General features: G+C 40.3%; 3 protein-coding genes across 20 annotated transcripts in view; 2 read left to right on the plus strand and 1 right to left on the minus strand.

Moving 5' to 3' along the window:
* LOC5509971 (muscleblind-like protein 1) overlaps positions 1–7,077 on the minus strand; it is a 27,228-nt gene extending 20,151 nt beyond the window's left edge. For 8 of the 16 annotated variants that reach the window (XM_048733102.1, XM_048733101.1, XM_048733100.1 and 5 more), the window contains exons 1-2: positions 2,613–2,764; positions 2,075–2,267 (exon numbers count right to left, since the gene is read on the minus strand). In XM_048733102.1, coding sequence (XP_048589059.1) covers positions 2,075–2,267; positions 2,613–2,707 — 288 coding nt within the window. In that variant the 5' untranslated portion in view covers positions 2,708–2,764. Of the gene's footprint in view, positions 1–1,116; positions 1,271–2,074; positions 2,268–2,612; positions 2,766–6,237; positions 6,376–6,948 lie in introns of those variants that run through there. The other 8 variants (XM_048733104.1, XM_048733103.1, XM_032379020.2 and 5 more) reach the window with 5 other exon arrangements.
* LOC5509961 (probable ubiquitin carboxyl-terminal hydrolase MINDY-4) lies at positions 4,153–22,901 on the plus strand. Of its 3 annotated transcripts, XM_048733098.1 has the most exons (20): positions 4,153–4,485; positions 5,769–6,180; positions 10,933–11,011; positions 12,221–12,330; positions 12,516–12,685; positions 12,905–12,941; positions 13,773–13,942; positions 15,371–15,481; positions 17,569–17,657; positions 17,809–17,910; positions 18,455–18,518; positions 18,888–18,953; positions 19,333–19,403; positions 19,612–19,675; positions 20,105–20,191; positions 20,418–20,501; positions 20,744–20,850; positions 21,663–21,745; positions 21,842–21,914; positions 22,275–22,901. In XM_048733098.1, the coding sequence occupies exons 3-20, from the start codon at positions 10,938–10,940 to the stop codon at positions 22,336–22,338; spliced, it is 1,626 nt and encodes a 541-aa protein (XP_048589055.1). In that variant the 5' UTR covers positions 4,153–4,485; positions 5,769–6,180; positions 10,933–10,937; the 3' UTR covers positions 22,339–22,901. The 3 variants fall into 3 exon arrangements, 2 of the variants coding, with proteins under 2 accessions (XP_048589055.1, XP_001630454.2); XM_001630404.3 differs by lacking the exons at positions 4,153–4,485; positions 5,769–6,180 and adding an exon at positions 8,535–10,814; XR_004295504.2 differs by lacking the exons at positions 4,153–4,485; positions 5,769–6,180; positions 22,275–22,901 and adding an exon at positions 7,190–10,814 and having other exon boundaries at positions 21,502–21,745; positions 21,842–21,908.
* A 122-nt stretch (positions 22,902–23,023) lies between these two features.
* Positions 23,024–26,059, plus strand: LOC5509960 (chemerin-like receptor 1). The gene has a single exon (XM_001630403.3). The coding sequence runs from the start codon at positions 24,201–24,203 to the stop codon at positions 25,179–25,181; it is 981 nt and encodes a 326-aa protein (XP_001630453.1). The 5' UTR covers positions 23,024–24,200; the 3' UTR covers positions 25,182–26,059.
* Positions 26,060–26,510: the final 451 nt, after the last annotated feature.

Here is a 26,510-nt window from a genome sequence, read left to right on the forward strand (position 1 = left end):
TGACCTTATGGGATTAACAATCGCTTGGCCAACAAAGAAACAAAATTTAGAAGGTTGCTTGTTGCCATAGCAACATTAAAACAGAAACTCGGTACTGAACTGAATCACAAGATTGACAAAGACATAGCAGAAATGTTGAGTGAAAATGTATGTAAAATTTCGCAGAGTTCTGAAAAAGTATGTAAGGGAAGTAATTTTACATTGTTTAAAATGCAACCAGTAAATCGCTAATTAGTAACTAATTGTACCAACAACTCAACAAATTATTTACAATGCCACAAAATGTAACAGGTGTTTGACGAACAGCTTTCCAAATTACTTTACCACATTGAGGTAAAATGTGACAGTTAAAGCAACAGGTGAAAACAGTTGCAGTAAAATGAAGGCTGGTCATACCACCTTACACTGAGAACTGGTAACAATACAATCAACACCATGCTAGCTTAAAGCTAGTCTTTTCTAGAGGGGCAAAACAAAGGGCAATAGTTAATCTTGTCAAAAGATCACAGCTGAAGCATATTTGGTAATATTTGGCTTGCACCAGAGCAGGTACCACGCTCATTGTTCCAAGATATATCATAGAAAAAAATCGTAATCGTAAACGAATAAGCTAATTATAATGAATTAGCCAGTTTACGCTTCATTACACATACGTGCAGGTTGCGTTCGCATGAATCTTTTTGTCTAAAAATCCCAGACAACTTGCTAAATTGAACCTTACTTAAAATCGCTTGAAAACATTACATTTCAATTATGTGACAAAGTAATTTGCTGGTTGAATTTTTCTGGAGAATAAAAGGACAAGCCTTTGCAATTTTGTCATGATACACTGATACGTTGATGATCAAACGCAATAACTATATACGACACTAGAGGTTGCGTGTACGAAGAAAAATGTTTAGGTATGCGTTCTTTTGTTCGCTCATATTTTATCTCATGATTGAAACACAGCAAGGAAATCCATATCATTTAATGTTTTAAAAAACGCGAAGAAGGAGGAGATAAAATTAAGTATCTCGGCCAAGCTAGTAGCTTAGGTTAGCCATGTAACCGTAATAATTCAAGGTTAAGGGTTAGGTTATGACCATGTAACAGACATCTCGAAATCTTACGTACCTGCTATCTGGTAGTAGATATTCAAGAGCGTATATTTATTACTTTCAAACAAGCCTGGTACTGGCAAACTAACCGTTGTCTTTCTTGAAATGTGCCAAATTTGGAAATCACTTGGCTCGTTTAATCAAAAACCCAAAATAGAAAAACACAAATTTGTTGCGCAGTGTAAATTCGTGAGTCTGCATAAAAAATTGAAGTGAGCGATACACGCAATATGTTGGGCTCTGTTATCTAATTCCATCCGTGTCACGAAATCCCCAACTTGATTTAAAAGGCGTAATTTGCCCCTTCTATCACGAAATGCGAGAGGAAATACGCCTTTTGGCAAGAATTCTGGAAATCTAAAAAGCTTCGATGCTTATAAATGGCTAAAAATACACGAATAACAAAAAGTACGTGCGTAAACGAATTCGTGTCACAGCTTTCAATCAAGCGGGCTCGTTTACGGCGGAGGAAATGTGAATGAAAAGTGCGCGAGTCTGGGTGAAATTTTACCTGAATTTGCTTGATATTATAAGTCCGAGACTAGTGGACATGACAGGTAAAATCAAATAAAAATCTAAGGCTTTCATTCAAAAACATTCAAAGAAGCAACAAGTTCACAAGATTGGAGGTCGCGAAACATCGCGTTCGCTTGTTCTATGTTGTGACATTAAACTCGTAAAAACGATCAAAACAAACCATATCACTGAGTTAATAACTTTGAAGCGTACGACTCGGCAATCTGGCTTAAATGTGGAAAGCTTAAAACCGATTTAATACGACCTTTATAAAATGCAAACGTCTGCAAAAATACCCGCATTTGAAAGAATGTCAAACGACATGACTACGTGAAAAGTTCATGTCAGGTTCTCAGAACTTACACAAAAACAGCACATAATCTCCACAGTCCAATTACTCCAAATTTCAGCCATTTTACCACGATCCCAGGAACATAGTTATACCGCAATGATCTCACCTTTAGGGAGTCGAAACAGGCTGTAACTCTGCCGTTGTGAATGGCCACATGAGCCGGCGGATGGGCAAAGCGACAGTCGTCCTCTGTGCGCGAACACTTTCCTCTTTGAAACTCACGGCAAACTTCAACTTGGAGCCACCGTGGATCCTTCCCCATGACTGGCACAATCATACTCGTTATAGGTCGAGCCTGCCTGTGTTTAAAGGGGTTAGAATCCGTGTTAAAAGTAGCAGCAAACTTTTTATCTTGCTGTGTTAGTGCGCGCGGTAGTTTGTCCGTGTTGCTGCTACGGATTTTACGGATATTTCCAGAAGCGCCTCGCTTCCACGCAGATACATTTTAGCAACAAAGCCACTGCGCATGCCTGCCGCGGTATCCACTCGCGGGCTCAAATTACGTAAGTATTAGTCATCCAGTCGCAGTCTTAGGCCAGGGTCAGCTCATGCGTGATAGAGTTTTAGTCTAATGATTTTGGATCACGCAACATCTTAATAAAGCCACGATTTAAAAGTTTAATCTTTTCAGCCGCTAAGCTCACCTCATTTCGGATTCTTTTCGTGTCTCGTTCGTTTCGCTCTTGAGTGAATCGTTTTTCGTGATCACGCAATTCTGAGAACTGTACCAAATAATCATGGACGTGCAGTGCCGTGCACGTTTACACACTGGAAGCTTACCGGTGCGCGACGTCACAGTACTGCCGACATATTTGGAGGGGGGGCCTTTGTTTCGGCTCCCGTATCATAGGAATAACTGGAATTTAGCCCGAAATACCCGCAAGCCACAAGCATCTACTAAATAAACGCTCAGCGTATATTTTATCAAAGATCAACAAAGTTTGACAAGCGCTGCAATCAAAATCAAGCAAAAACCGCGTCAACCCAGGGGAGAAAGAAATATTCAATAGAAGACCGGAAACTTTTTGAAACTTCGTTAGGCTGAGTTTTATTGTTTGAAATCTTAGTGTTGTAAGTCTAGGGCAATTTAAACACAAGTCTTTTTGACAAGTTTACAACGAAGCACGTGTCAGGAAAGAATACAAAACGCGGAACGAAATGTGCACGATTTCTTCAAGCGAATATTTCGACAAGTCTCAAAAACCTTAGTAAGTGTTTACGTAAGTGTATAAAAGCATAGAGTCGTTTTGGAGCCAGAAACGGGGTTGCTTCCATTATCTTTATAAACGCAATATTCTCATACCGATGACGCGAACTAATCCATTTGCCAAAAAGAACGCGACTTCATCAACAATGACAGGAGCTAATCGCATCACGTCCGTCATTTCTATACAAGCGCGCGTAGGCACCGCAAAAGGTAACAAAATTGCCTTATATAGAGCAGAGATACGAACGAGTCGAGAACGTGTATTCGTCCGGTGCTAAAGTAAAAGGCGAACACCTCACAAGTCCGCCCCTTTGGGCATTACTCGGTGACAGGACAAGTGTCACGTAGCAATCGTGAGCGATGATTGTTCGTTAGTAATCACTATCGGATATATTCACTTCGCTACTTTCGGATCTCTCGTTTCTCGTATTTACATCAGTCGTAATAATTACATCAGAGGCGCCTGGTATATCAGTATCTCTCCAAACTGAATAATAATTATTCGCGGTATCTTTTGTCGAGTCCTGAGGCGGTCGTGTCTAGATCAAGACAGAGCGCGCATGGAAGAACTGTTTATTTTCTAATTACGTTTACAAATAGAAATGCGAGAAATTATAATTTTAAGAAAAAAAACATCTTCCTGATCCTCCTTAATCCCTGATTATAAAGACAAAAAATGCTAACATTTTATAAACTTTTACTTGCATGAGCAGTTCTTTTCAATGTTATCTTGACATCTAATTGGTGTCACTCTAAGCTTTACTTCTGGTAAGTTCCTCTGCAATTCTGAATAAACTGACTTGAGAGAAAGAAAAACTATACGAATGCTATTATGGCCTTTCAGTTGCGGTCAAAACTACACAACGCGTTTAAGGGAACCGGAAGTAGAATGTCACGCTTATTGTAAGCGCCTCTATACAGAGGCCCTTTCACTGTCCGATCGCTTCCGCTTTCAAACAAAACCGTTATTTTCGGATCTTGAAATGCGGTTTTGTTTTAAGAGTGGTTAGTAGATAGCCGCGAGTCGGCTAGCGTCAAACACACACGTGCAAGTCTAATGTAAAAACTCTCGAAATTTGACAGCGAGATCATGAGTCGTCCAACCTCAAAAATGCGCCTACGCCTAAAGATCTTTCGCAATTCCCACGTGTAGGCATCGCTCTTCAAGATAATGCATTTTATCTTGCCGAGTTCTCGCTTCTGCTAGGAAACATTAGGGTTGCGAAGAGAATAAATTTTCTACTGGAGCGAGTTGTTGATCTAAATATGCATAAATTCTATAGAAGCGTCAACAACAATTTTAATGAAAGGTAAGCAAAGGGTTAGCCCTTCTATTTCACACATCCTAATTTTAAAAAATTAATTTGTCCAAACAACTATAACATCATGCATCATTTGTGATAAAGTGGTCATTTTTTTTCTTTTTGTCAAGACTTTCACAAGATGTCAACTCGTATATTCGGAAGATAGAACCCTCTCAAGAGAGCCAGCAGTCCGTGTTTTTGTATCGTTAGAAACGCTTTCGACAAATTCTACGAAACTGAGATCAAATACTCAGTTATATAGAAAAAATAGTTTTCACACGGAAGATTATTGAAAGTGAATTTGTATCTCCGTTTTCTTTTTTAATGTGACCACCGTATCTAAAACAATGCAGGGAATATTCCCAACAAAACTTGCAAGCCTGATAAAGCGAAAACACACTTTTTTAACACAGGACCACTGTAGCTTCTAAAATTAAATATAGTCTGATACGATGAGAAAATAACGGCGTGTGTTTGCTATATTTACCATACATTGAATCTGGGTTTACAACAAAAACTATTGAAAATAATCGTTATTTTTTAATAATGTATAGACTCAATAAAAATCGCCAAGAACGAATAGGCTATAATTGGAAAAACCATGTTCTTTTTACAAGTATTAGAAACTCTTTTCTGGAAAATAAATATTATCATTTGCCTGCGAAAAACAAATTTAAATAAAGGTTTGAGTATTATTAAGCATTCCGTGCGACTAGGGTCAGAGGTTTTTACCTTTATAAAAAGTTTGCTTACATTTTTAATCAGTGGGGGACAAAAATCGAGTCACGGAAGGATGTCAAAGGCTCGAGAGAAGAAAATCAAGTAAAACGATTTTGTGTCATACCTACCCCCAAAGTCTAAAATTATCTTCTTTTTGCTGCTAACAATATAGAATGCCACTCAAATTGTATGAAAAAGGGGAAGAATAAGAATTTGTATGCAAAGTTTCAACTCGATCATTGCTTGGAGTAAAAAAAGTAAAAGTAAAAAAATGAACGCTGTGCGTAATAAAATCCAGAGACAAACAAGAGGGGACAGAGAAGGAAAATGAATAGAAAATGCAGAATGTTCAAACATTGTTCAACGTCGTCTGTTTAGTCTCTTAGAGTCTTGAATACGAATTCTTAAGACCAAGTAGTGTGTACTACGATTGAATATTGATAACCGTACGTGATCGAACCTCTACGCTTTATACACTTTACATACAGAGGTTCTACGTTCGTCTACTGTAGTGACTTTTACTTCAACCCTTATTTCATTAACACACTCTCTTTTCACTCTATTAACAGGTCGCTCTGTGTTCCCAAAGGAAAAGCTTAGAAAGCCCCACACCTTAACATAAAAAGGACGCTATGAAAGATTTTGTTTCTCGTGAAAGTGCGAGGACATGTCAGAATGTAGATGAGTCATCTTCTTTGCATGCTAACACAATTCAAAAGACGGGCCCATCCTATATCCTTCGTTATTCCACAAGCCATTGTCTTCACTGAATTTAAGAACAGCTAAAATGTACCAACAAACAATCGGCATGAACGTCAATGGATCTTGTATTATCCCTCAGTTGCGATATCGTAGCAGATATTTGGTAAAATAGCATACTCGACATCGTGCGACGCTTAGCACAACGCCATAACTACTACCGTTTCTTAACTGTGAAAGTATCGTGTTTTATCCCGTAGCGACGAGCAACAACCACAGAAGGTAACGGCAAACACAGTTTGAAACGCGTAGGCTGAACTCTAAACGATTCGCACTCACCTATAGGGTACAACCATCGTGGCACTCATACTGCGTCTGTGAGTTTTATTCTTTCTTTCGCGCGCCGGAAGCGGAGGTTGTCACGTGCGCGCTAGTAGTCGACAGTGTTGTAAAGGAAGCACTGGAACGCCGGTATTAGAAGAACGTGTTTAATAAAGCCACGCGCTTCATTCTTTTGGGAATGTGCCAAAATATATCATGATTTCGAGCACAACGCTGATAAACGAAGACTCTAATGGTTTAAGTAATGGTAGCGCTGATCACGTGACAAACAATTGGGAAATACCTCCATTCTCTTGACGTAACAAAAAGAAGAGAACCTGCTTGATCCGAGCATATTATTCATTTTTCCAATCTTTGTGACATAAGAAATGACGATGTAGCTTTTTTTTGATTGACAAGAGTAGTGGAGCGATCCTAATCACCAAGTTCAAGGGCCTTTGTTCTCATTTTCCGGGTTATCAGCTCTACCGCTGGGCAATCGCAGCTTCATAGCAAGATTTCAACCCACAAAACTGCTAGATCAATTTTTTCACTACGGTATTCTATAACATCTGAAAAATAATAATACTGCGACCGAGTCTTAGTACACGGTGGTGCAATTTCGTTTTTCGAGCCTTCGCATTACGGTACTCATAGCGAGACTCGGCTGTAAAATACGCTAAATTGACATCACAACAAGAAAATCGATCAAGCATTTTGTCTACTTGCCTTCTCTTGTCCATGCCTTGTCGCTTTATTCACGGGAAAAAACCGGTCTCTAACTCACTTCGTTTTTCCTCGCTGATAAAATATCACCTAATCCAAACATGGTGGACATAGCAAATTACTTATTCATAACATGCTAAGTCAGCACATTTAAATAAGGAAAGGCCTTTCGGGGTATTCACGAAAATTGGTTGGGTAGTCGCGGGAAGCACCAGTCTGACACAGGAGACCAATTCCTTCCGAGGTGTCTTATAATTGGACCGCATGTGATAGAAATTAATTTGTAAACAATTGCCGACAAAGAAAAAAATACCAGCTCGGGGAGGGAAATAGCTTGAGTGGGTTTTGAAATTTAGCAGTTGCACGAAACAGAACAAAGCGAAACACGCAAGAAAATTCCACGGTACGGAAAAAGGAAATTGTAATTCTAATACTGAAAACTGGTGTCCACTCATACTATTTTGCGTGTCTTTTTTTAGTGTTTATTTACTTTTTCATATCTCAGGTGAACTTTTGTGCGTCTTTCTTTACTCGAGGACATTGGATGTCAGTCAGATAATTGGCCGTCAATGTCGGCATTTGTCGGTTTTTGTCGGTTGGCTCCGCGACCATACGAAAACGTTAACAGTGACTTTTGAACTCAAACCACCAACCGCTCTCACGAAACTACAACCAAGAAGTGACCTGAACTAAAAAAGAAAACGTTGACGTGGACCTGAACTAAAAAAGAAAACGTTGCAAGGTTAAGCAGGCAACGCGCGGAAAATCGGGAATCTAATTTGCACAACGAAGTTCTAACCATAAAAGAGTAATTGAATTTTGTAGAAATAAAATTAATGGAATAAAGTAAACAAAAATCACGGAATTATAAAATTATTTGGGGTTCCAGTTACAGCAAATATCAAGGGTCACGTATGAGTACAAAACAGACAACAGCACGGAGGCTTACTTGAAGTTTCTCCCTTTTACAAAGCCGCTGACCACAAAAAAATGGGAACCCATTTAATTTCCATTTTTGGTCTTTTAAAGAGAGTGAAACTTAAAAACTTCCATTGTTCTTCGAATAAGATACCTCGCTATTTTTGTTAGGAGATGGAAGTTTTCTTCCGCTCTAAGGATATTTACTGGTGTTGTATTCAGGAGGTGAAGATTTTCACTTGACCTTGGCCCACGTTCGAGACGTGACGTGACAAAGTGTTCTAAAATTAGTCCGTTTAGCGGCTAAATACATTGCTATCGGCAGGATGTCATGTCGCACATGAATATCAAATCTTTTGATTACTTAAAAAAAAAACTTAACCACGGCTTTTTTGAAGGCACGGTTCACGCGTCAATCACGGTGTTTATTCTTGCCGCCTCAGTCGCAAAAAGTTCAACAACTCTTTGGCTAGGGCGCTATATCAAACAACATTATGGACGAAGACAGATAAAACACAAGTGTTTCAAAAAGAAAGTTATCTGTTGAAATCTTGGCTGTTCATCTAAAGCGGTAAATCGCGTGTACACGAGACTCAAATTGACAGAATCCGGGAGGTCTTTGGATCTGGTTAAAAAGGCGCCTAAAGCAAAATTTAATTGGTGCTGCTGGATTCGTGTTTTTTTTTTTCCCTTTTTTAAACAATCAGGCTCTGCGCTCCGCTTTCTTTAATTAAGCGCCAGGCCTTAGGACACTGTTCTTTATGGTGGGTGGGGATATGAATCTTATTCAGTTAGTGAGGGGAGGGGAGGGGTGGACACCTCACCCATCGCCTATCCTCTCCCGTGAGGGGAGGGGAGGGGAGGGGTGGACACCTCACCCATCGCCTATCCTCTCCTGTCCACGGAGATGGCCCAAGCTCCTACATTGAGCTGGAGAGCCGAGGGAAATGAACTCGAGAAACAATCAAAAGTAGTACAGATGCGTGCACAACAGATTACAAACGCTTCCTAATCGTAAAAAATGGTTGAAGCTGACTCAAAGGCATCTCGACTGTGTTATTCGCTTCTGCACTAAAAGTGCCGCACCCTTTGCGTGATAAAAACACGCACAGTTCCAGCAAATCCCATCACGGGATCTTCCCGTCGCGGATTCAAAAAATGCTAATTGGAGAAATTTTCTCGCTATTCACTTTCTGGCCCACTTACTCAGAGCAATAGTCGATAACACCCAATATCTAGAAAATCCATTATATAAGGACCGATCTCTTTCTAAAATGTGCATGAACATTTTTATTACTCTTCGAAAGATCATCTAAGTTAATTTCAATACATTTTACTTATGATGCTCACAGGTCGTCAGACGATTTGCGTGCGTTTGCCACGATAATGATATAGATCCCTCACAGCAGTCCCACGACAGAAACAGCCTTGTTATATATCATTAATGGCGCGATGAATAAGCATATGGCAACTCACAGCAGGGAACGACGTCCGATTCACGAACATTTACGCACGTCTGTCGAATTGTAAACAAACTAAATAATTTGACAGGAAATTCTGAATAGATTTAAATGATACTTAGCCAAGCAGGGTCCTTTTAAGCTATGTTTAACAAATATTCAGTAATTACCGAGATAAACAGTACTCAGGGTCACAACCCTCACGACGCACTTTTCTTCGACATTTACGCACAAGTACACTTCCCCACACTTTCCTTCAGCATTTTACGCACATACAAGTATCCTTCCCCCCCACTTTCATTCGGCATTTACGCACATACAAGTATACTTCCCCCACTTTCATATACAAGTATTCATATACAAGTATTCACATACAAGTATACTTTCCCCCACTTTCATTTGACATTTACGCACAAGTATACTTTCCCCTACTTTCCTTCGGCATTTATGCACATACAAGTATACTTTTCCCTACTTTCATTCGACATTTACGCACAAGTATAATTTCCCCCACTTTCCTTCGATTTACGCACATACAAGTATACTTTTCCCTACTTTCATTCGACATTTACGCACAAGTATACTTTCCCCCACTTTCCTTCGATTTACGCACATACAAGTATACTTTCCCCTATTGAAACTGAAACTGAAAAAACTGAAACTTTCCTTTGGCATTTACGCACATACAAGTATACTTTCCCCCACTTTTCTTCGGCATTAGCACACAATTACACCCCCACACACACACACTTTCCATCGGTAATTTTGCGTACTATTACACTTCCTCCACTTTCCTTCGGCATTTTCGCACAATTACGCTCCCCCTCCCCCCCCCCCCCCCCCACCCCAGATTCCCTTTGGCATTTGCGCACAACATTCGGCATTTACGTACATACAAGTATACTTGCCCCCACTTTCCATCGGCATTTTCGCACAATTACGCTCCCCCCTACCCCTCCCCCCCCAGATTCCCTTTGGCATTTGCGCACAACAATACTTTCCCCTCTTTTCTTTGCGCTTAAGTATACACTTTCCCCCACAATTCCCCAGTCACAAGCTTGTCGACTATCTCTAGAAAGGATTATTTGGAGTCAATTGATCTTATAGGAATCTAGGATTGTAGGGGTATCTAAAAGTATAGAAAAGAAAAATTATCTTCTCTTCCGGGTACCCTGTTGATGGTTCAGTACTGGGACTAGCAACAAACCATGACTACGAAAATGGCTTCCAACACATTGTGATATTGCTTCTGATAAACACGAAGTCGCACAGTTTTGCACCTCTGATTTTCTTTATCATGTAATCCAAAAAGATCAACTTGATCTTCGTGATGTGTATAGGTGATAGAATGCACGAGGAAGAATCGATTGCTCGCCTGAACTTTGCATTTTTTTAACATCACATGGAAGCCATTGCGTTTCTTGTCGTCACAACGTTGAAAAGTATTCAAATCTTTGAGCTAGTGAAGCAGTATATGTGCAAAAATGTCAGGTATGTTTAAACTTTTCTTTACATCGTGATGAGCATTAGACAATGCGAGTTTTTTCTGAGAAGGTGTATAGATTTTAATTTAATAATGTCTTTTGTCTTTTGTTTTGATATTTGACAGTTGAAATGTCGAACGAAACTGAGGGGATACAGGACAGAACAGGGATTCTTGAAAGGTGGTCAAGGGTTTTTGATAACAGGTAACTTAGTATTTTGTTGCCATGAAGAAAATGTTATTGCAAGGATCTTTCCACTCTGACATTGATCTCGAGCATCAATCTAACTTTACGTTAGTTTATAGTTTGCTTTTCACTTGCAATGGAAACGGAGAATAACGAGTAGTGTATGGTATCACGCTCATTGTTTGGCGATGAACGATGTATATGGAGCACTAGCGAACAGCTCATGCACATGGATTTGCACTTTTTGTGGTATTCCTAATTTCTCCACTTCCCTCTTTCAATCCTATTGTGATACTGGCTCCCAAAACTCCTTTGGGCTCCTCGCCACATCGGATTCAGAAACATCACTCGATTGTGGACCAAGCTTGCGTACAGAAATGATCAGACCTGCACGCTTTGCTTTTAGTTCTCCAGGCGCAAATACAGCCAGGTGCCCTACAAATAGCTGCCCTAAACCACAGACGATTTTGTTACTCCATGTGAACTGCCAAAGTTTGATGGCTAAAAGAAAAAACGTTTGCTTGTCTGGTCAACAAAACTCAGTCAGACTTAATTATTGGTACAGAACCTTGGTTGACAAAGAAGCATAACATGGCTGAGTGCTTTTAACTGATAGATACCAAGTTGAATGGGGAGACTGTAACAATGATCCCCACCGTGGGGTATTCAAGCTTGATATTGTGGGGAGGAAGACACTTAATATAAGAGCTTATTACAGATCACATGTTGCTGATAGAAGAAGATGGGGTTATATGGAAGAGAAAGAAGAAGGAGGATAGAGAAGACCCAAGAGCTTTCATGCAAATTTGAATCATCGTGAAGGAGATGCAAGAAGAGAAGGAGGCAAAGGAACCCACCCATTCCTTCCTTCCTCCAAAACTCCACTTGCTTCTTACTCACAGCGATTTACCCACAAGTGGTAAATGTCTTATGTCTCTGTTCCCTTTTCTGTTTCTATTTTACTAAAAGTCCTTTAGGGGTGCAGGCACAGAGTGAGAGCACACACCACAATAACTAGACCCAAACTGCATATAAAATAATCACAAGCACTCGAAGTGAGTGAGACTTAAGCTCCATGCCCTAAAACATGGGTATATTGCAGCTAACAACTAAGTTAGTGATGATGACTTCTCCTTTTGCTTCTGTGTAGCTCTAACATGTGAAGTTATAGAGCACTCTACCTTAGCGATTACTGCATTTCTTGACATAATCCTTTCTATGTACCAGCTTTGCCTCATCAATAGCAAAGACACTGCCCAAGACTTCTAAGCAGCCGACATCTGACACACTCGAGCTGGAAGATGTGTTTGAGGAAGTTGTTGATGAAGTCCCTATCGGTATGATTTCACTAACGTTATTAACGGCTGGCTGTTAATGCCTCGTTGTGGCGTCACAGTTAAAATGTTGATGTATGTTTAGAGAGGGCTAGAAAACTTTGTACAAAGTTGAAATTTTGAAATCTTAGAATAAAGTCTATTTATTTATTGATTGATTTTGAAGTAATGTTGGGTTCTTGTTAAAGCTAGAGGAGGCTGTAGACACCCCACTGAATCAGCCCCTCATCAGCCCAATAGAAGATGGGCTCATCAGGCAAGAAAAAAAAGTTTGGAGCAAGTAAGCCCTAAGATCCCTGGGAGGTCACAGCTAACAGGTGGTAAGCCTGCCAAGGCAATGCAGGAACAGACGCCCAAGGTTTGTCTAAGAGTTGGCTTTCAATGTCCATATCTCTCTTTACTAAATCCAATACAATTAAAGTAATTCCCTCTGAACTTTAAAACCAAACAAATTGTTTTCATATAATTATGTTTAATTGCTCCTGAGATATTATTAAAACTGAATTACAGCCGGTAAATGCCGATGGTTTCTGTAAGAGTTGGCTGATCTTAATTTGTGAATTTATCTTTTCTTAAGATAATGCCATCGAGAATGAAGACAAGGATGGAAAAAGGTGAGCTAGAAATTTTGTCATCTCTTCTTGAGTTGGTTGTAAACTGCATCACTTCTTTTTGGAAGTGTTCATTTTTAATGGCCGAGGGGGGTTCGGTTCAAATGTGGTTGAAGAGGGGGTCAAAAAAGTTTCATCCCTTAAAAGTAGGAAACTTTTTTATTTATTATTATTGAAATGATTAATCAAAATGCAAGAAAAGCTGTTTACTAGCGTTGCTAATAACATATTTAGGCTACATTTACTGCTGTAAATGAGCGCTTTCCCACAAATGGCAAATTGAACAATGTTTATTACTCAGTAGTTCATTTAAGCTTGACCTATAGGATCAATAATAAAAAACAACTGAAATATATGCATTTGTAAAATATACCAGGAATCTAGTACGGCAGGTTATTAGATAATGTTGATGTGAAAAAAAGTCTGACTTGGATACCTTTGCTTTGGACAGCCCCACGAGTACCAGATCTGGAAGATCTATCAGACCATTTTACTATTTTATCTTTTATTAGGACATCCCATGCAGTAAAATATAAAATTGTTCTGCATGATATGGACTAGCGATATGGCATGCAAAGATTATAAGATACATATTCTTTACTGTTTGACTTTATAACAATAAAAAATCTACATTTCTTATTATAAATGTAGTTTTGTGGATTTTTAAAGAGAAGGGGGGGAGGGGGGGGTCAACAAAGTTTTGATGTTGACAAAGGGGGGCTGTACAGAAAACTCAAGTGGAGTGGGACTGTATAACCGACCCTTCCTCGGCCATAAATAGTGAATACTCCTTTAATGAGATTAAAAAGCTGATCACTACTTTTAACTGATAAGATACTGAGATTACAACTAGAGCACCTTCAGTCACAAGTGGCCGTCCTCCTTCTGGCCGGGTGAGAGCAAGAGTCAGCACACCTCCCAAATCTGCTAAACAGGCTAAACCTGCTTCACCAGTCAAACCTGTTATTCCAGGAGGGACACTAATAAATTTAGAGACTGCTCAGGTATGAAATTGCTCAAAAGCATAATATATATTATTAAAAGCAATATATAAAGCATATATATATATTATATATATATATATATATATATATATATATATATATATATATATATATATATATATATATATATATATATAATAAAAAAACGCGAACTACCGTTTCGGTTAGGCTTAGGCTTGGTCGACCAAGCCGCCCCGCCATACCAGAAAGCACTCGACGAAAGTGGATATAACTACATGCTGCACTACGAACCAAACACCATAAACAAACGCAAGAACCGCCAGCGCAACAACATCATCTGGTACAACCCCCCTTTTAGCAAGAACACAAGCACCAACATCGGCCACAGATTCCTCTCACTCATAGACAAGCACTTTCCTAAAGACCACAAACTCAGAAAAATCTTCAACCGGAACATAATCAAAATCAGCTATAGTTGCATGAGCAACACCAAGCAGATAATTGACAGCCACAACAAACGCATAATCACCTCATCAATAACAGCCGAAGACACCCCCACCTCCCTCGCCACCGCCAATAACAAAACATGCAACTGCAGACAAAAGAACGCGTGCCCCCTTGACGGAAACTGCCTCCAATCCATCTCCATCTGTTATCTACCAAGCCACTGTAACAAGAAAGGACAACAACACCTCCGAAACCTACGTAGGACTAACCGAGAACGAATTCAAGACAAGATATAGAAACCACACCGCCTCATTCCGACACAATAAACACAGAAACTCAACCGAACTAAGCAAATACATATGGAGCCTTAAAGACAACAACATAGAACACTTTATTTCATGGAAAATCCTGTCATCTCACTCCACCTACAACAGCCCTAGCAAAAGATGTAATCTCTGCCTCAAAGAAAAACTTATCATTATCCGCCAACCCAAGCTATCAACTTTAAACAAGCGTAACGAGCTAGTGTCTTCGTGCCGCCACAGGAACAAAGCCTTGTTATGCAACAGCTGAACTATTCAATTTCATCGTAACAGCCATTCAAATTTCACGCCCTATTTTCATGTTAATTTTATACATAGATAGTATATAAGTGATGGTAGTAATATATTCCTAATAAATCTCCTGATGAGTGGGCAACCACGAAACAGGCTTGTAGAGATGAAACGGTAGTTCACATGTTTTTTTTTTTCCTACAAACCAAGATATATCCCGCTCTACTCCTATGTATTGAGCACTATTATATGAACGCCTGCACTCAAGCATATATATATATATATATATAGGATGAGTGGGCAACCACGAAACAGGCTTGTAGAGATGAAACGGTAGTTCGCTTGTTTTTTTCCTACAAACCAAGATATATCCCGCTCTACACCTATATATTGAGCACTGTTATATGAACGCCTGCACTCACGCATTATTATATATATATATATATCATATTCAATTGCTATGCAGAGTCTTCGCACAGTCCTGTTTGGCACATGTGGAACATCATTCAACTCTGACTGGCGCAAGCAGCACATCAATTTCTCAATGAATTCACACTATGGGCTCAGCTTCTACAAGGTTTGTTACCCCCAACTCATTCATAACCCTAATTATTTTTTTCGGGGTCCGGTATCCATCAAATCGCATGCTCTGATTTGCTCTCGTTAGGTCCGGTATCCTACAATCAGGATCCTGTGATACTGGCCCTCTCTCTCCTCTCCCGGCTTGCTACAAAAACTTGAACAAAACTTTATTTTGGGAACATTTATTTTCATTTTTTTTCTATCTAACAATTTTATTACGTTATGGAATGCAATAGCGACCATAGCGAAAGCGAGTTTTATTATCCAGACCAGGATGATAAATAAAATACAAGGGAAAAGCTTTCAAAAACAGCCGAGAGCTCAAACACAGTTGTTGATGTTTGCAACTTAAATGACATACAACATTTTAACCATGAACAAGGATGCAAAAACACAACAAAAAAGACCAGCTACAATCTCAATATCTGGAGCAGATACTGCAAAGGAGTAAACGAAGCTACAAAGTTGCAGGACATACCTGCCAACGAATTGAATATCTTGCTTTGCAACTTTTTCCTGACCGTAAACAAGAAAAATGAACACAGGTATGAGCCATCATCGCTGACAAGTTTCCAGCGTAGTGTCCAGCGCCAGCTCCATTATTCTGGTTCTCGAATCAATATATTTAGAGATCCACCGTTTATCCAGTCAAGGGAAGTTCTGGTTGCAAGAAAAAAACAACTGGTTGAAGTCTTTGCGAAGGGAAGTCGTCCCCAAGCAGCAAGAGCACTGACAGAAGAAGAGGAGGATTTGCTTTTTGACAAAGGTCTTGTTGGACTAAGCAATCCTGAAGTTCTCCAGCGAACTGTTTGGTGGGTTTTAGCTCTCTCTGGTACAGCAACGGAGCGTTGGGCAAAAATTCTATCGAAAAGTTTCTTATCACTGCCGCCAAATCAGCTGGATTGCTGGGAAACGTGACAAACCACTCAGTGAGGAAAACTTGTATCTCTCGCTTGATGGATGCAGAGATTCCAGAAAATTATGTGGCTCAACTGATCGGCCATAAGAACCTCAAGAGCCTTGATTCATCAAAGCAGCTCCAAGTGCCTACCAGCGAAGAATGTCAAATGGTCTTGCAAAAAGCAACCAGCAAAGCCTCGCTGCTCGGCATTCCACTTCAAATGACAACACATCAAACACGACAGCTAGTACCAGCGCTACTGGTTTGTTTTCTGGTGCAAACATTGGAAAGTGTGAAGGCTGCACTTTCAACTTCCAGTTTGTTTCCCCGACTTCGAGTTCACCAACCGCCAGACGCTGCAGCGAAACCATGAAAAGAAGACGAGGGTCTTTTCTTGACTCCGATTCTGATTAATCAGAGACATTGGGACAGGTCCCCTGATTTCTAAAGATGAAATATCTTCTGATGTTATTTTCATGGACGATTTCGTGGGATTTAGGCACATTTTGCTTCCATTCATCAAGTTATAGCAGTTAAGCTTTGAATTTGATCAAGTTTTATCTGGTTTGCTTATGTCAAACATACGCTTGTCAATATTCCGAATAAGGTTAAAAGAAACTGTTGAATGGCTTTTGTAGTGCGAGCGTCACTGCAGTCTCAAATAAACAGCCGTGAGTGTGTGATCTTTTTAATTTTTTTTTTAAAGAAAAATATAAATATGTTATTTACCAGCTAAGAGTCTGTCCGTATCGTGAAATACTGTGACCTCGTTCATGGTATTTCACGATACGGACCTCCTAGCTGGTAAATAACATATAAATCCCCCCACTATCTCTTTTGTCAATGATAACCGCTCCCTCACCGCCACCTCTTTTGGCGTTTATAACCCCTCCCTCACTGCCTCTTTTGGCATTCATAACCCCTCCCCCACCTCTTGGCATTCATAACTCCTCCCCCACCACCACCTCTTTTGGCAGTTATAACCTCTCCCTCACTGCCTCTTTTGGCATTCATAACCCCTCCCCCACCTCTTGGCATTCATAACCCCTCCCCCACCACCACCTCTTTTGGCATTCAAAACTCCTCCCCCACCACCACCTCTTTCGGCATTCATAACTCCTCCCCCACCACCACCTCTTTTGGCTTTCATACCTGATTTTATCCTTGTTTTATGGTTATAGCCTGGGCCTGCTGGTGTCCTGGCTTGTTTACAAGCATTTCTCATAAAGAATCTGTTGTACTTTAATGCTACACCAGCTATTGCAAAGAGGTGAGAAAAAAGGGGGTGTTTTAATTCACTAATAACACTGGTATACTGTACATAATACTGATAATGCTTCACCTTTTTACTATGTTTTCCATTTTTATAAGTATCTTCGATAAGCACTGCATTATATTTTTCATTTTCATTCCAATTCTAGCATGCTGCAGCCTATGTCATCTGACCGTCAACGAGCACTAGTGGCAGCCCTGTCACAGATGATGTGGCAAGCAGGGGAAAGGAAACATGCTGTAGTGACACTGTAAGGGCTTACATGTGATTAAAGAACCACAGTCAGCCACATTTATGTTATTGTTTTCATTTTAACATTTACAATATGTGACAAAATTTCAAAATAACCATCTAAAAAGGTTGAATACACTTAATCTTTATTTCCTCAATTCATTTGTCAATATTGAAATTAGCCAATGGAAATGGATGCTTTCTCACACTTGGCTGCTGACAAAATGGTGCCGGAGACTCTTGTACTGCAAAGTCTCAAACTACAGTTGAGAGTCCGCAGGCTCATGGCCAAGTAGTGTTCAAGGGGTTTGGAGAGCTCCACCCTCCCTCCTTACTCAGAGGTGTTCTCAAATGAGACAACACATTTTCCCATTTAACCTGGAGCTGCATACAGGGAATACTATACAAACTTCTAAATGGATGAACAGTTCCTTCCAGCCATGCTCAAAACCCTACCTTTGGGTTCTAGAAAGGTCCAAGAGAAAGTGCTTGTCTCCCAATCTCCTTGCTTCATTTCACTTTGCTTGTTGTATAATATTTATTGCCATTTATTATTCTAATAGGCCATGTGGTGAATTTCAGTGGCTTTCCTATGAAGGCTACAAATTGGATCATCTCACAGAAAACGTAAGTATAAATTAAACAAATGAGAGCTTTATAAAGGAACTCAACCACCTTGTAAACAGTAGCTCAGGAGTTGTCCATATTTTAAAAGTGTGAGTAGAGTATGTAGACAGCATTCTCGGGCGCATTCCCAGGATTGGCCAGGGGGGGGAGGGGGCAGTCATAGGTATCATATGGAAAAAGCATAGTATTTGAAGATTCCTAAAAAAGAAATGGCCCACTTTTTGGCCGTCAAGGAGGGGTGCGCAGGGTGTGTACGTGCGTGATTCTTTAAGTATTGTTTGGAGAAGTATTGACTGTGGTCTTGTTCTTTTCTTTGCATATTTTCTTGCATGCTCATTTTTTCTCATTTCTTCTTTAAATTCATTGCAGCTCATGCTATTTACATTCAGTGACTTTGATGAGCTTCAAAGATTTATCAAAAGACAAGTAACATTTGTAAGAAAACCAAAAGCCAAAATATATATACAAGATCTAGAATAGTAATGACAGCAAACCAGTGGTAGAAAGATGTTAGCTAGAGCGTAGATAGGGTTGCTAGGGCTGAATGCAGGGTGGGGCATGTGCATAACCCCTTGCCTACCAAAATGTGATATTTTCATTCTGTCTAGTGTGTATTCCTCTGCAAATATCACAAAATCCCTGCTCGTCCTCTGATACTGGTTCTGGTGATATCCACGTTCTAGAGATGCCAATTTCCTCATCATTCTAGATATCCCTCCTCTACATTTGCAGTCTACAAAATTGAGTGTATGATAAACGCTTCTATTGTAGTCAGACATTCAGGTTAGCTTATAAAAATACAATTTGATTGCAGTTTGAAAGTACCAGTGGGGATGGCTGCATACTCCTTCTCTACTCAATCATTTTATCTAGAACAACAAAGAGGTTAGTATTTGTTGCTACTAGCACTAGCAACAGGAATTTTACATTGAAAATGAACAATTTGTGTGTTTTGACCTTTAAAAAATATTTTGGGGATAAAACATTTCCTGGAGCCCCTTAATTGTGTAGCATTTTCAGAGCTGCTCTTAACCCAATTAAAATATTTTGTGTAATCTTTGAATAGAGGTTAAAATGTTACATTTTTATATAGAGTGACTGAAGATCTTTCCGAGCCAAACTCCATTCTATTGGACTCAAATAACGGATGCTCACAGGTTTGTCTGCAAAAAGGATATAGGCATTGTCATGATCATCATCATCACCTCCAATTATCGCCATCACCTCCAATCATCAGACCATCAATAACCAACACCACCACTACCTCCACCAACATCAACTTTATTGTATCTTTATCATCATCATCACCACCACTGTGATTGTATCCTTATCCTCCTATAATCATCATTATTGTTATCCAGTCCCTCAATAAAGAAATAGATTATCTAAACCGTTTTTTGCTATGATCTAACCAATCAACATTGAAATAAAATATATTCATTTAAATACTGATACTGTTCGTGTTTCAGATGATTATTTTTTCCCATGGCAACATGGGAAAAAACAAATCACTCTCACCAATCTTTGTTGACATATAGAAACGCATGATATAACTTGGAATTTTTATTTATCATTTTACCTATCAGGCGATGATGAACCTTCTACTGACAGGAAGGGCAACCAAGAATGTTTTCAATGGTGATGTAGAGTACAACAAGCGAGGGACGATACTGGTATGTGAGATTTATCTATACAGCAAATCAGGTTTGGTTTTAATATGTGAGAACCCTATTGGACCCCCCTCCTTCATTTGAGCCTAAGCCCCCCCACCTCTAAAGCTGTGATTTTCAAATAAGCCCTCACCCCTCTCCATCCCTGTCAAATGCACAATACTCATGAATACTCATTTCAAAAATAGAAACTTCTATGCAAATAATCAACTTAATTTTATGTTTTCAGGCATATCCTCAAAAAGGGATTAAAGAGAGAAGTGAGATAGGCTTTCTGACGCTGTGGGAACATATTGACTCAAAGGATGTCGAGGTGAAAAATGGCGTTAACTAGATGATGTTCCCAACACTATTTTAGAAAATTTTAAAGTAACTCCGTGGGCAGTGGGAGAGAGACTTTTTTGGAATCAAAACTTGTACAACTCAATAATAGGCAAAATTAAACATTTTTGCCAATTGCCTGAAAAGCACATAAGTGCACATAAATTGTGCAGAAAGTAACCTAGTCAGAGAATAACTTTTCCCACATTCATTCACCCGTTAATTACATTTCAGGTGGGCAGCAAGCTGAAAACTCCAAAGTTCCCTGTATGGGTCGTAGACAGTACAGGAGGACGCTATGGAGTCGTGTTTTGTCTCAATAAGGATTTGGTTAATGACTGGTGAGCCCCGGAGCATTTGAGGATGACATTCTCGAGCACCAAGAGCATAGAGTTTAGGTGTTGAGAAATGAGGCGTGAGAAACATTAAGGGGGGAAGGTAGGGGAGTGGAGAAGAGGAAAGAAAAGATCTGTTTGGCCTCTCCCTTAATTTGTCTCCGCCTCTTTCCGTGAAGCTTTTGTTCCCATAGTTTATAGTATCAGATAATCACTTGTCCATCCTATAGGAATAAGCTAAACTTATACCGCTAAGTGTCATTACGCACAATAGGCCACCAAGGGGCGTGTCCTGCCTTTTGTGCAATCGCTTAGGCCACCAAGGGGCATGCCCTGCCTTTTTAGCAATTGCTTGGCCACCAAGGGGCATGTCCTACTATGGGTATGCGTCGCACCCTGGCTAACATCAGGCGAGTACCCAGGATTGGCTGGGGGGGGGGATGGGCGCAGTCATAGGTATCTGATGGAACAATCAGAGTATTTAAAGATTCCTTAATAAGAAATGACCCACTTTTTCGCCGCACACCCCCCCCCCCCCCTGTTTACGCGCCTGAGTAGCTTAAAAGTTCATATGAACTCAGCACTTCAGAACTCAACACTTAGCTCCAAATACTTTCGGTGAGTCACAGCTGTACAAACCCATTCCTATCATTCTAGGCTCGGTCCCAGGACGTTGTATAGTCAAACTTGCACCAGGGAAAGGGCAGGGTTGCTGGCACACACAAAAAGCCACAAGTCGGGAAACTGGACCAACTACTAGAACCATATGTCAAATGGGTCATTGGAAAGACGTGTTTGTAACTCTTGGCGTTTTACAGGCGGCTGGAGCGACGGTTTGAATTGTATTACTACAACGGTACCACTCGGCATAGCGGTGCAGTCGGTGACGTCATCACAGTAGGTGAGCAGTGCTATGTGTATATTGGAGGTTGCCAGGCAACAGTGCCTTCAAAATTTGCTTTTTATGGATGACTGATGCACACGGATTTTGTTTTAGATACTCGAGATATAGTTGATGAGAATGAGGTCACTGAAGACACACATCCTGTTGAACATTGCCTTCGAACGAAGTAAGCTGATAGTATTACATGGGGGTGGTGTAAGTGGGAAGGTAACCCCACCCCCTGCCCCCATTTTTAATAAGGAAAGGGGAGTAGAACGAAATTACCACAAGGGGCGTGGTTGTGTCTCCAGCTTTCTTAATATCTCTGTACCCCCCCCCCCCCCCCACCTTCTTAGTATTCCAAGGCCCGCAAGGCAGTGTACGAGAAAGGAGGAGAACTTAGTAAGTGACATGTGACAAGCGCTCATATTTTGTCACAGTGCTAACCGGCCTTACATCCAGTTATATCGATATGACATCCCACGTAAGGTCTTAAATGGAGAATTTTTGTACGAGCTCGACCTAAACTTGCTCGCTGTCCCTTTAGGTGGCCTGGCGCTGTTATCGAGTGGAGTTCGCGTTATGAAACCCGGGGAAGCGTTCAGAAATAGACAAATAAAATGGATGCAGTATCAAGAATACAAAGAATACATATGAGTGCAAAGCTTTAAAGATGGGTGAGAACGTCGGAATGAAAAGACAGTGAATTTTTATCACAAGAGCAATTGCGATCACACACAGCACAATTCAGTTTACTAATATAAAATGCACCTGCCCTCGACACCAAAATTGTATAGCCATCTTATTATTCTATATATGAATTTATCACCACAAAAAGAATCTATCCAAATTTTTAGTCTTTTCTACCAAAATTGGCCAAGTGGATGAATGAAGTCGAACGTAGCAGAACTTAATTTTTGTCTAAAGCTCGAACTGCTTCAAACATACTGGAAATCGTAAAACGTGTGCAAGTCTGAGAACACGAATGTTTAGGTTGGAAAAGGGGATCAAAGAAGATATGCAGAATCTATGGTTTCTTCATTGACCGCGGGAGAGAAATAGAAAAATTAATAAGGTGTGTGTTTCTAGTGTAAATAACATATTTTATTTTGTAAAATACAATTTTACTTTTGTATAACAAAGTTTTCATCAAAAATAAATGTCATTTTTTTAACGAATTCTTTATTGATGCCTGTGAAGCGAAACTAGCAAATATGCAGGCCCAGCAAAGCTTGCGTTGTTTGTGCATCATGTTAGGTGGGGCTGCCGAAGAGTAGTCCGCCAACATTTTATTTGTCTTGTGGTTAGGTCTAGCGCGTCCACGCCAGCAAATGCTGCCAAACCTTTGCGCGGTTAATACGGGGCTTTAGACTGTTAAGCCCGGCGCACACAGAATTTCACGTGTGGACTTTGTTCACTGCATTGCGAGGCCAAAAACTCACAGCTCAAGCAGAAAAGAATTTTCCCTCAGTTGCTCGTGAGACGTATTTCGTTCGATTGACTTCCGCTCACCGAGTGTTTTGCCTTGCGAGACAGTAAGCAAAGTGCACGCTTAAACTTTTCCTCACTCATGAATAACAAGGTACCCTGGGTACCATAGCCTCCACACTTCTCTTGTCCAGTGACCAGTGAAATAACAAGGTAGGTTAACCAAGATCAACGCTAATCAGGAGAGCTGCGCAAAGGCCATTTGACATAGATGGACCAAACCGGTTATTTACCTTTGCGATTATTACTAGCGGGATTTGATGTGAGATTTTCCGGCGTTTATTTCGAGAGAGGTAAACAACATAAGACAGTTTAAATATTAGAACTTGTGTCAGCTTTTTCGAAAGCTTTTTAAAAGTTTTGAAAAACGTCTTTGTTTCAAATATCCATTAGCTTTTTCGAACGAAGGAACGATTTTAATTATCAGTCAACTATATTTTTAATTACATGAAAATAGTATAATATCCTTCAATAGATGGTTGGCAATTAACTTTTTTTTACTATAAGCAAACAAAAAGTTTTGCTTTATTAGCTTTTGCATGTGATATATATGCTGGTTTGCAGACCCAATTGACATTTCCCCTCACACTTATCTTGCCTATGAGGATATGAAAGTTTCATTCTTGACTTTCACAGGGCGTGCGTCCACCTGTCTACCGTTTTCTCTTCTCTCAAGGAGTCTCCACTAGCCCTCACAGTAGCTCTTTATCCTCGGGATAAGAGAGAGTCGTGAAGTGCCCCATACAACAAGGAATACATTTTGGTCTGCAAGCTGCCGGCGTTGAGAGCCAAGAGATTAAAAAGGACGGAAACCGCGAACACCATCAAAAATTCACCAAAAATCAATTCTACAATGTATTCTTAGTACTAATTCAAGGGGTAAAGGCATATTTTTTTCAAAGCTTGAGTGATAGCACAAGTTTGAAACCAATGACTTTGTAAGAATTTACTAAACACAATTGAAGAGCAGTGGGAGCAAAAGATTATGTATCATCTTCAAGTGAAGAACTCCTCCATACAAGGTGGCTCCAGGAAGGAATGCTCTTTTCAGTTCGCAAATGGTGTCGCTGTTATATCAGTTAACGCTCTCTTCGCCTTCCTAGGAATAATTGGCAATGCGCTAGCGCTGGTCACCCTGTGGAAAACGCCTCGATTTCGCGCAAGTGTTAGTGCAATGTGCGTCGGTGCGGTCGCCGCAACTGACCTGATGACGTCACTTTTCGTGCAACCATCGCTAGCGATTTTTATTGGAATTCAAGTTAATGGGAAATGCGGCGATAATTTATGGCCGGTGTTGAAGTTTTCGGGGTTTTATTCTTGTTGTGCGTCGGTGGTTATCCTGTGTGCCATGAGCGTTGAAAGGTGCCTCGCTATTTGCTGTCCCATATGGCACAAGCGGAAAATCACTGTCAAGGTCGTAAAGGTTGTCATGATCATCATCTTTATTGCCGCTCTTTTTCCGGCGGCACCGCAAACACTAGAGCTTCCTCCATCGCATTTCACATCCGGAATGGTAATTTCAGGTATCTGCCTGGTCTTTATCGTCATCATATCTTCTTACCTCGCCATATTCTTTCGAGTTTTAAAGCAAAGTCGAACTTTCTCCCATCTCTCAGACAACCAAAGGCGCAGTTTTTCTAAAAACAAACGCCTTGCAAGAACAGTTGCCTTGATCATTGGTGCTTATTTCCTATGTTGGTGTCCCTTAGGATATAGCGTTCAAGTTTCCAAGACTGATTTCTTCACTATTTCGAAAATATGGCCGGTGACGATCGGTCTTTTTTCCTCAACCCTGAATCCGGTGATATATTTCTTTCGTGGTTCTGAATTTCGTAAGGAGCTTAAACTACATTTGGCGGTCTGTGTTGGACATTGCACCAAAAACAATGTAGCTCCCCAGAACATAACTCCATACAACCAGGAGCACTCGAACCAAAACAGCTCAGCATTTAACATAGACTCGTGAATATATATATGGAATAGGCCATTCCAGTTATAAGTTTGCGCTTGCATAACTATAGAAACCTACCTCAACTACCAGAATGCAGCGCGCCCTTTTTAAGCTTACACCAAACAAAGAGCGCGCTGCAACAAGCCCTCACAGTAGCTCTTTATCCTCGAGATAAGTGAGAGTCGTGATGTGCCCCATAAAACGAGGAATACATTTTGTTCTGCAAGCTGCCGGCGTTGAGAAAGTTATCAAAAAAGAACGGAAACCGCAAACACCATAAAAGTCGTCACCAAAAATTAATTCTTTAATGTATTCTTAGTACTAATTCAAGGGATAAAAGGCATATTTTTACCAAAGCTTGAGTGATAACACAAGTGTGAAACCAATGACTTTGTTAGAATTTACTAAACACAATTGAGAGCAGTGGGGGTAAAAGATTATGTATCATCTTCAAATGAATAACTTCTCCATACAAGTTATGGCGCCAGGAAGGAATTCTCTTTTCAGTTCGCAAATGGTGTCGGTATTATATCCTGGACGCTCTCTTCGCCTTCCTAGGAACTATTGGCAGTACGCTAGCGCTGGTCACCCTGTGGAAAACGCCTCGATTTCCGCTAAATTTTAAATGCCCCAGGCCACCTCAAGGCAAAATTCAAGAGATTTGCTGACGTTCACCTAAAGAACACTAGCCAAGCAAAGAATGATCTAGTGCTGCCGGGAATAAAACACAGAGAGAGAGAGAGAACATTTGAGTACCGGTTGGAGTACAGTGAGACAAATTCCGGAACTCGCTTCAACGGCGTTAGCCAGGTTTTTTAACAGGAGGGGGCCCATACGGTCCTTTCAAGGCATTTTCTCCTGTATTTTAGGTAATGTTCCATGCAGTTACTGTATTTTGCCTGCTAGAAGGGAGAGGGAAGGGGGGGGGGGGGGGGGGGGGGGCGAGGCGACCGCCTGTCTACGCCACTGCACTCCCACAGATGTACACAGATAATATATATATTTTTTTCGCAGTTGACTAGAATATCATTGTATTTACTTGTTTCCCTGAGGGTAAATTACCTAAAAGAGCTAAAAATTGTTGTAAAACCCTCCGCATTTTGTTGCTTTTAACGATTCGCAGCGTCACTAGGATGACATAGCAATGTAGTCTTCGCCATTTTCGCTGATTTTGTATATTTCTGGCTGCGCGGACCCGCTGTGTGTGCACAGTGTATACTTATCGATTATAGAGACAATAAATAATAGAATACAATAAGAAGCTAGATTGTAATCATTTTTGCCGCCATCAGCACAGTCATCACAGCAAGTGATGATAAAAGCTACCATCTGATTGGCTGGGGC

This window comes from Nematostella vectensis, chromosome 9 (genome assembly GCF_932526225.1).
Source record: "Nematostella vectensis chromosome 9, jaNemVect1.1, whole genome shotgun sequence".
NCBI classification, from domain to species: Eukaryota; Metazoa; Cnidaria; class Anthozoa; order Actiniaria; family Edwardsiidae; genus Nematostella; species Nematostella vectensis.

Coding starts and splice junctions, on each gene's coding strand:
- LOC5509961 (XM_001630404.3), top strand. Junction 12,686..12,904: donor TGCAGGAACAGACGCCCAAG/GTTTGTCTAAGA, acceptor TCTTTTCTTAAG/ATAATGCCATCGAGAATGAA. Junction 21,746..21,841: donor CGGTGACGTCATCACAGTAG/GTGAGCAGTGCT, acceptor ATTTTGTTTTAG/ATACTCGAGATATAGTTGAT.
- LOC5509960 (XM_001630403.3), top strand. CDS start 24,201: ATGTATCATCTTCAAGTGAAGAACTCCTCCATACAAGGTGGCTCCAGG.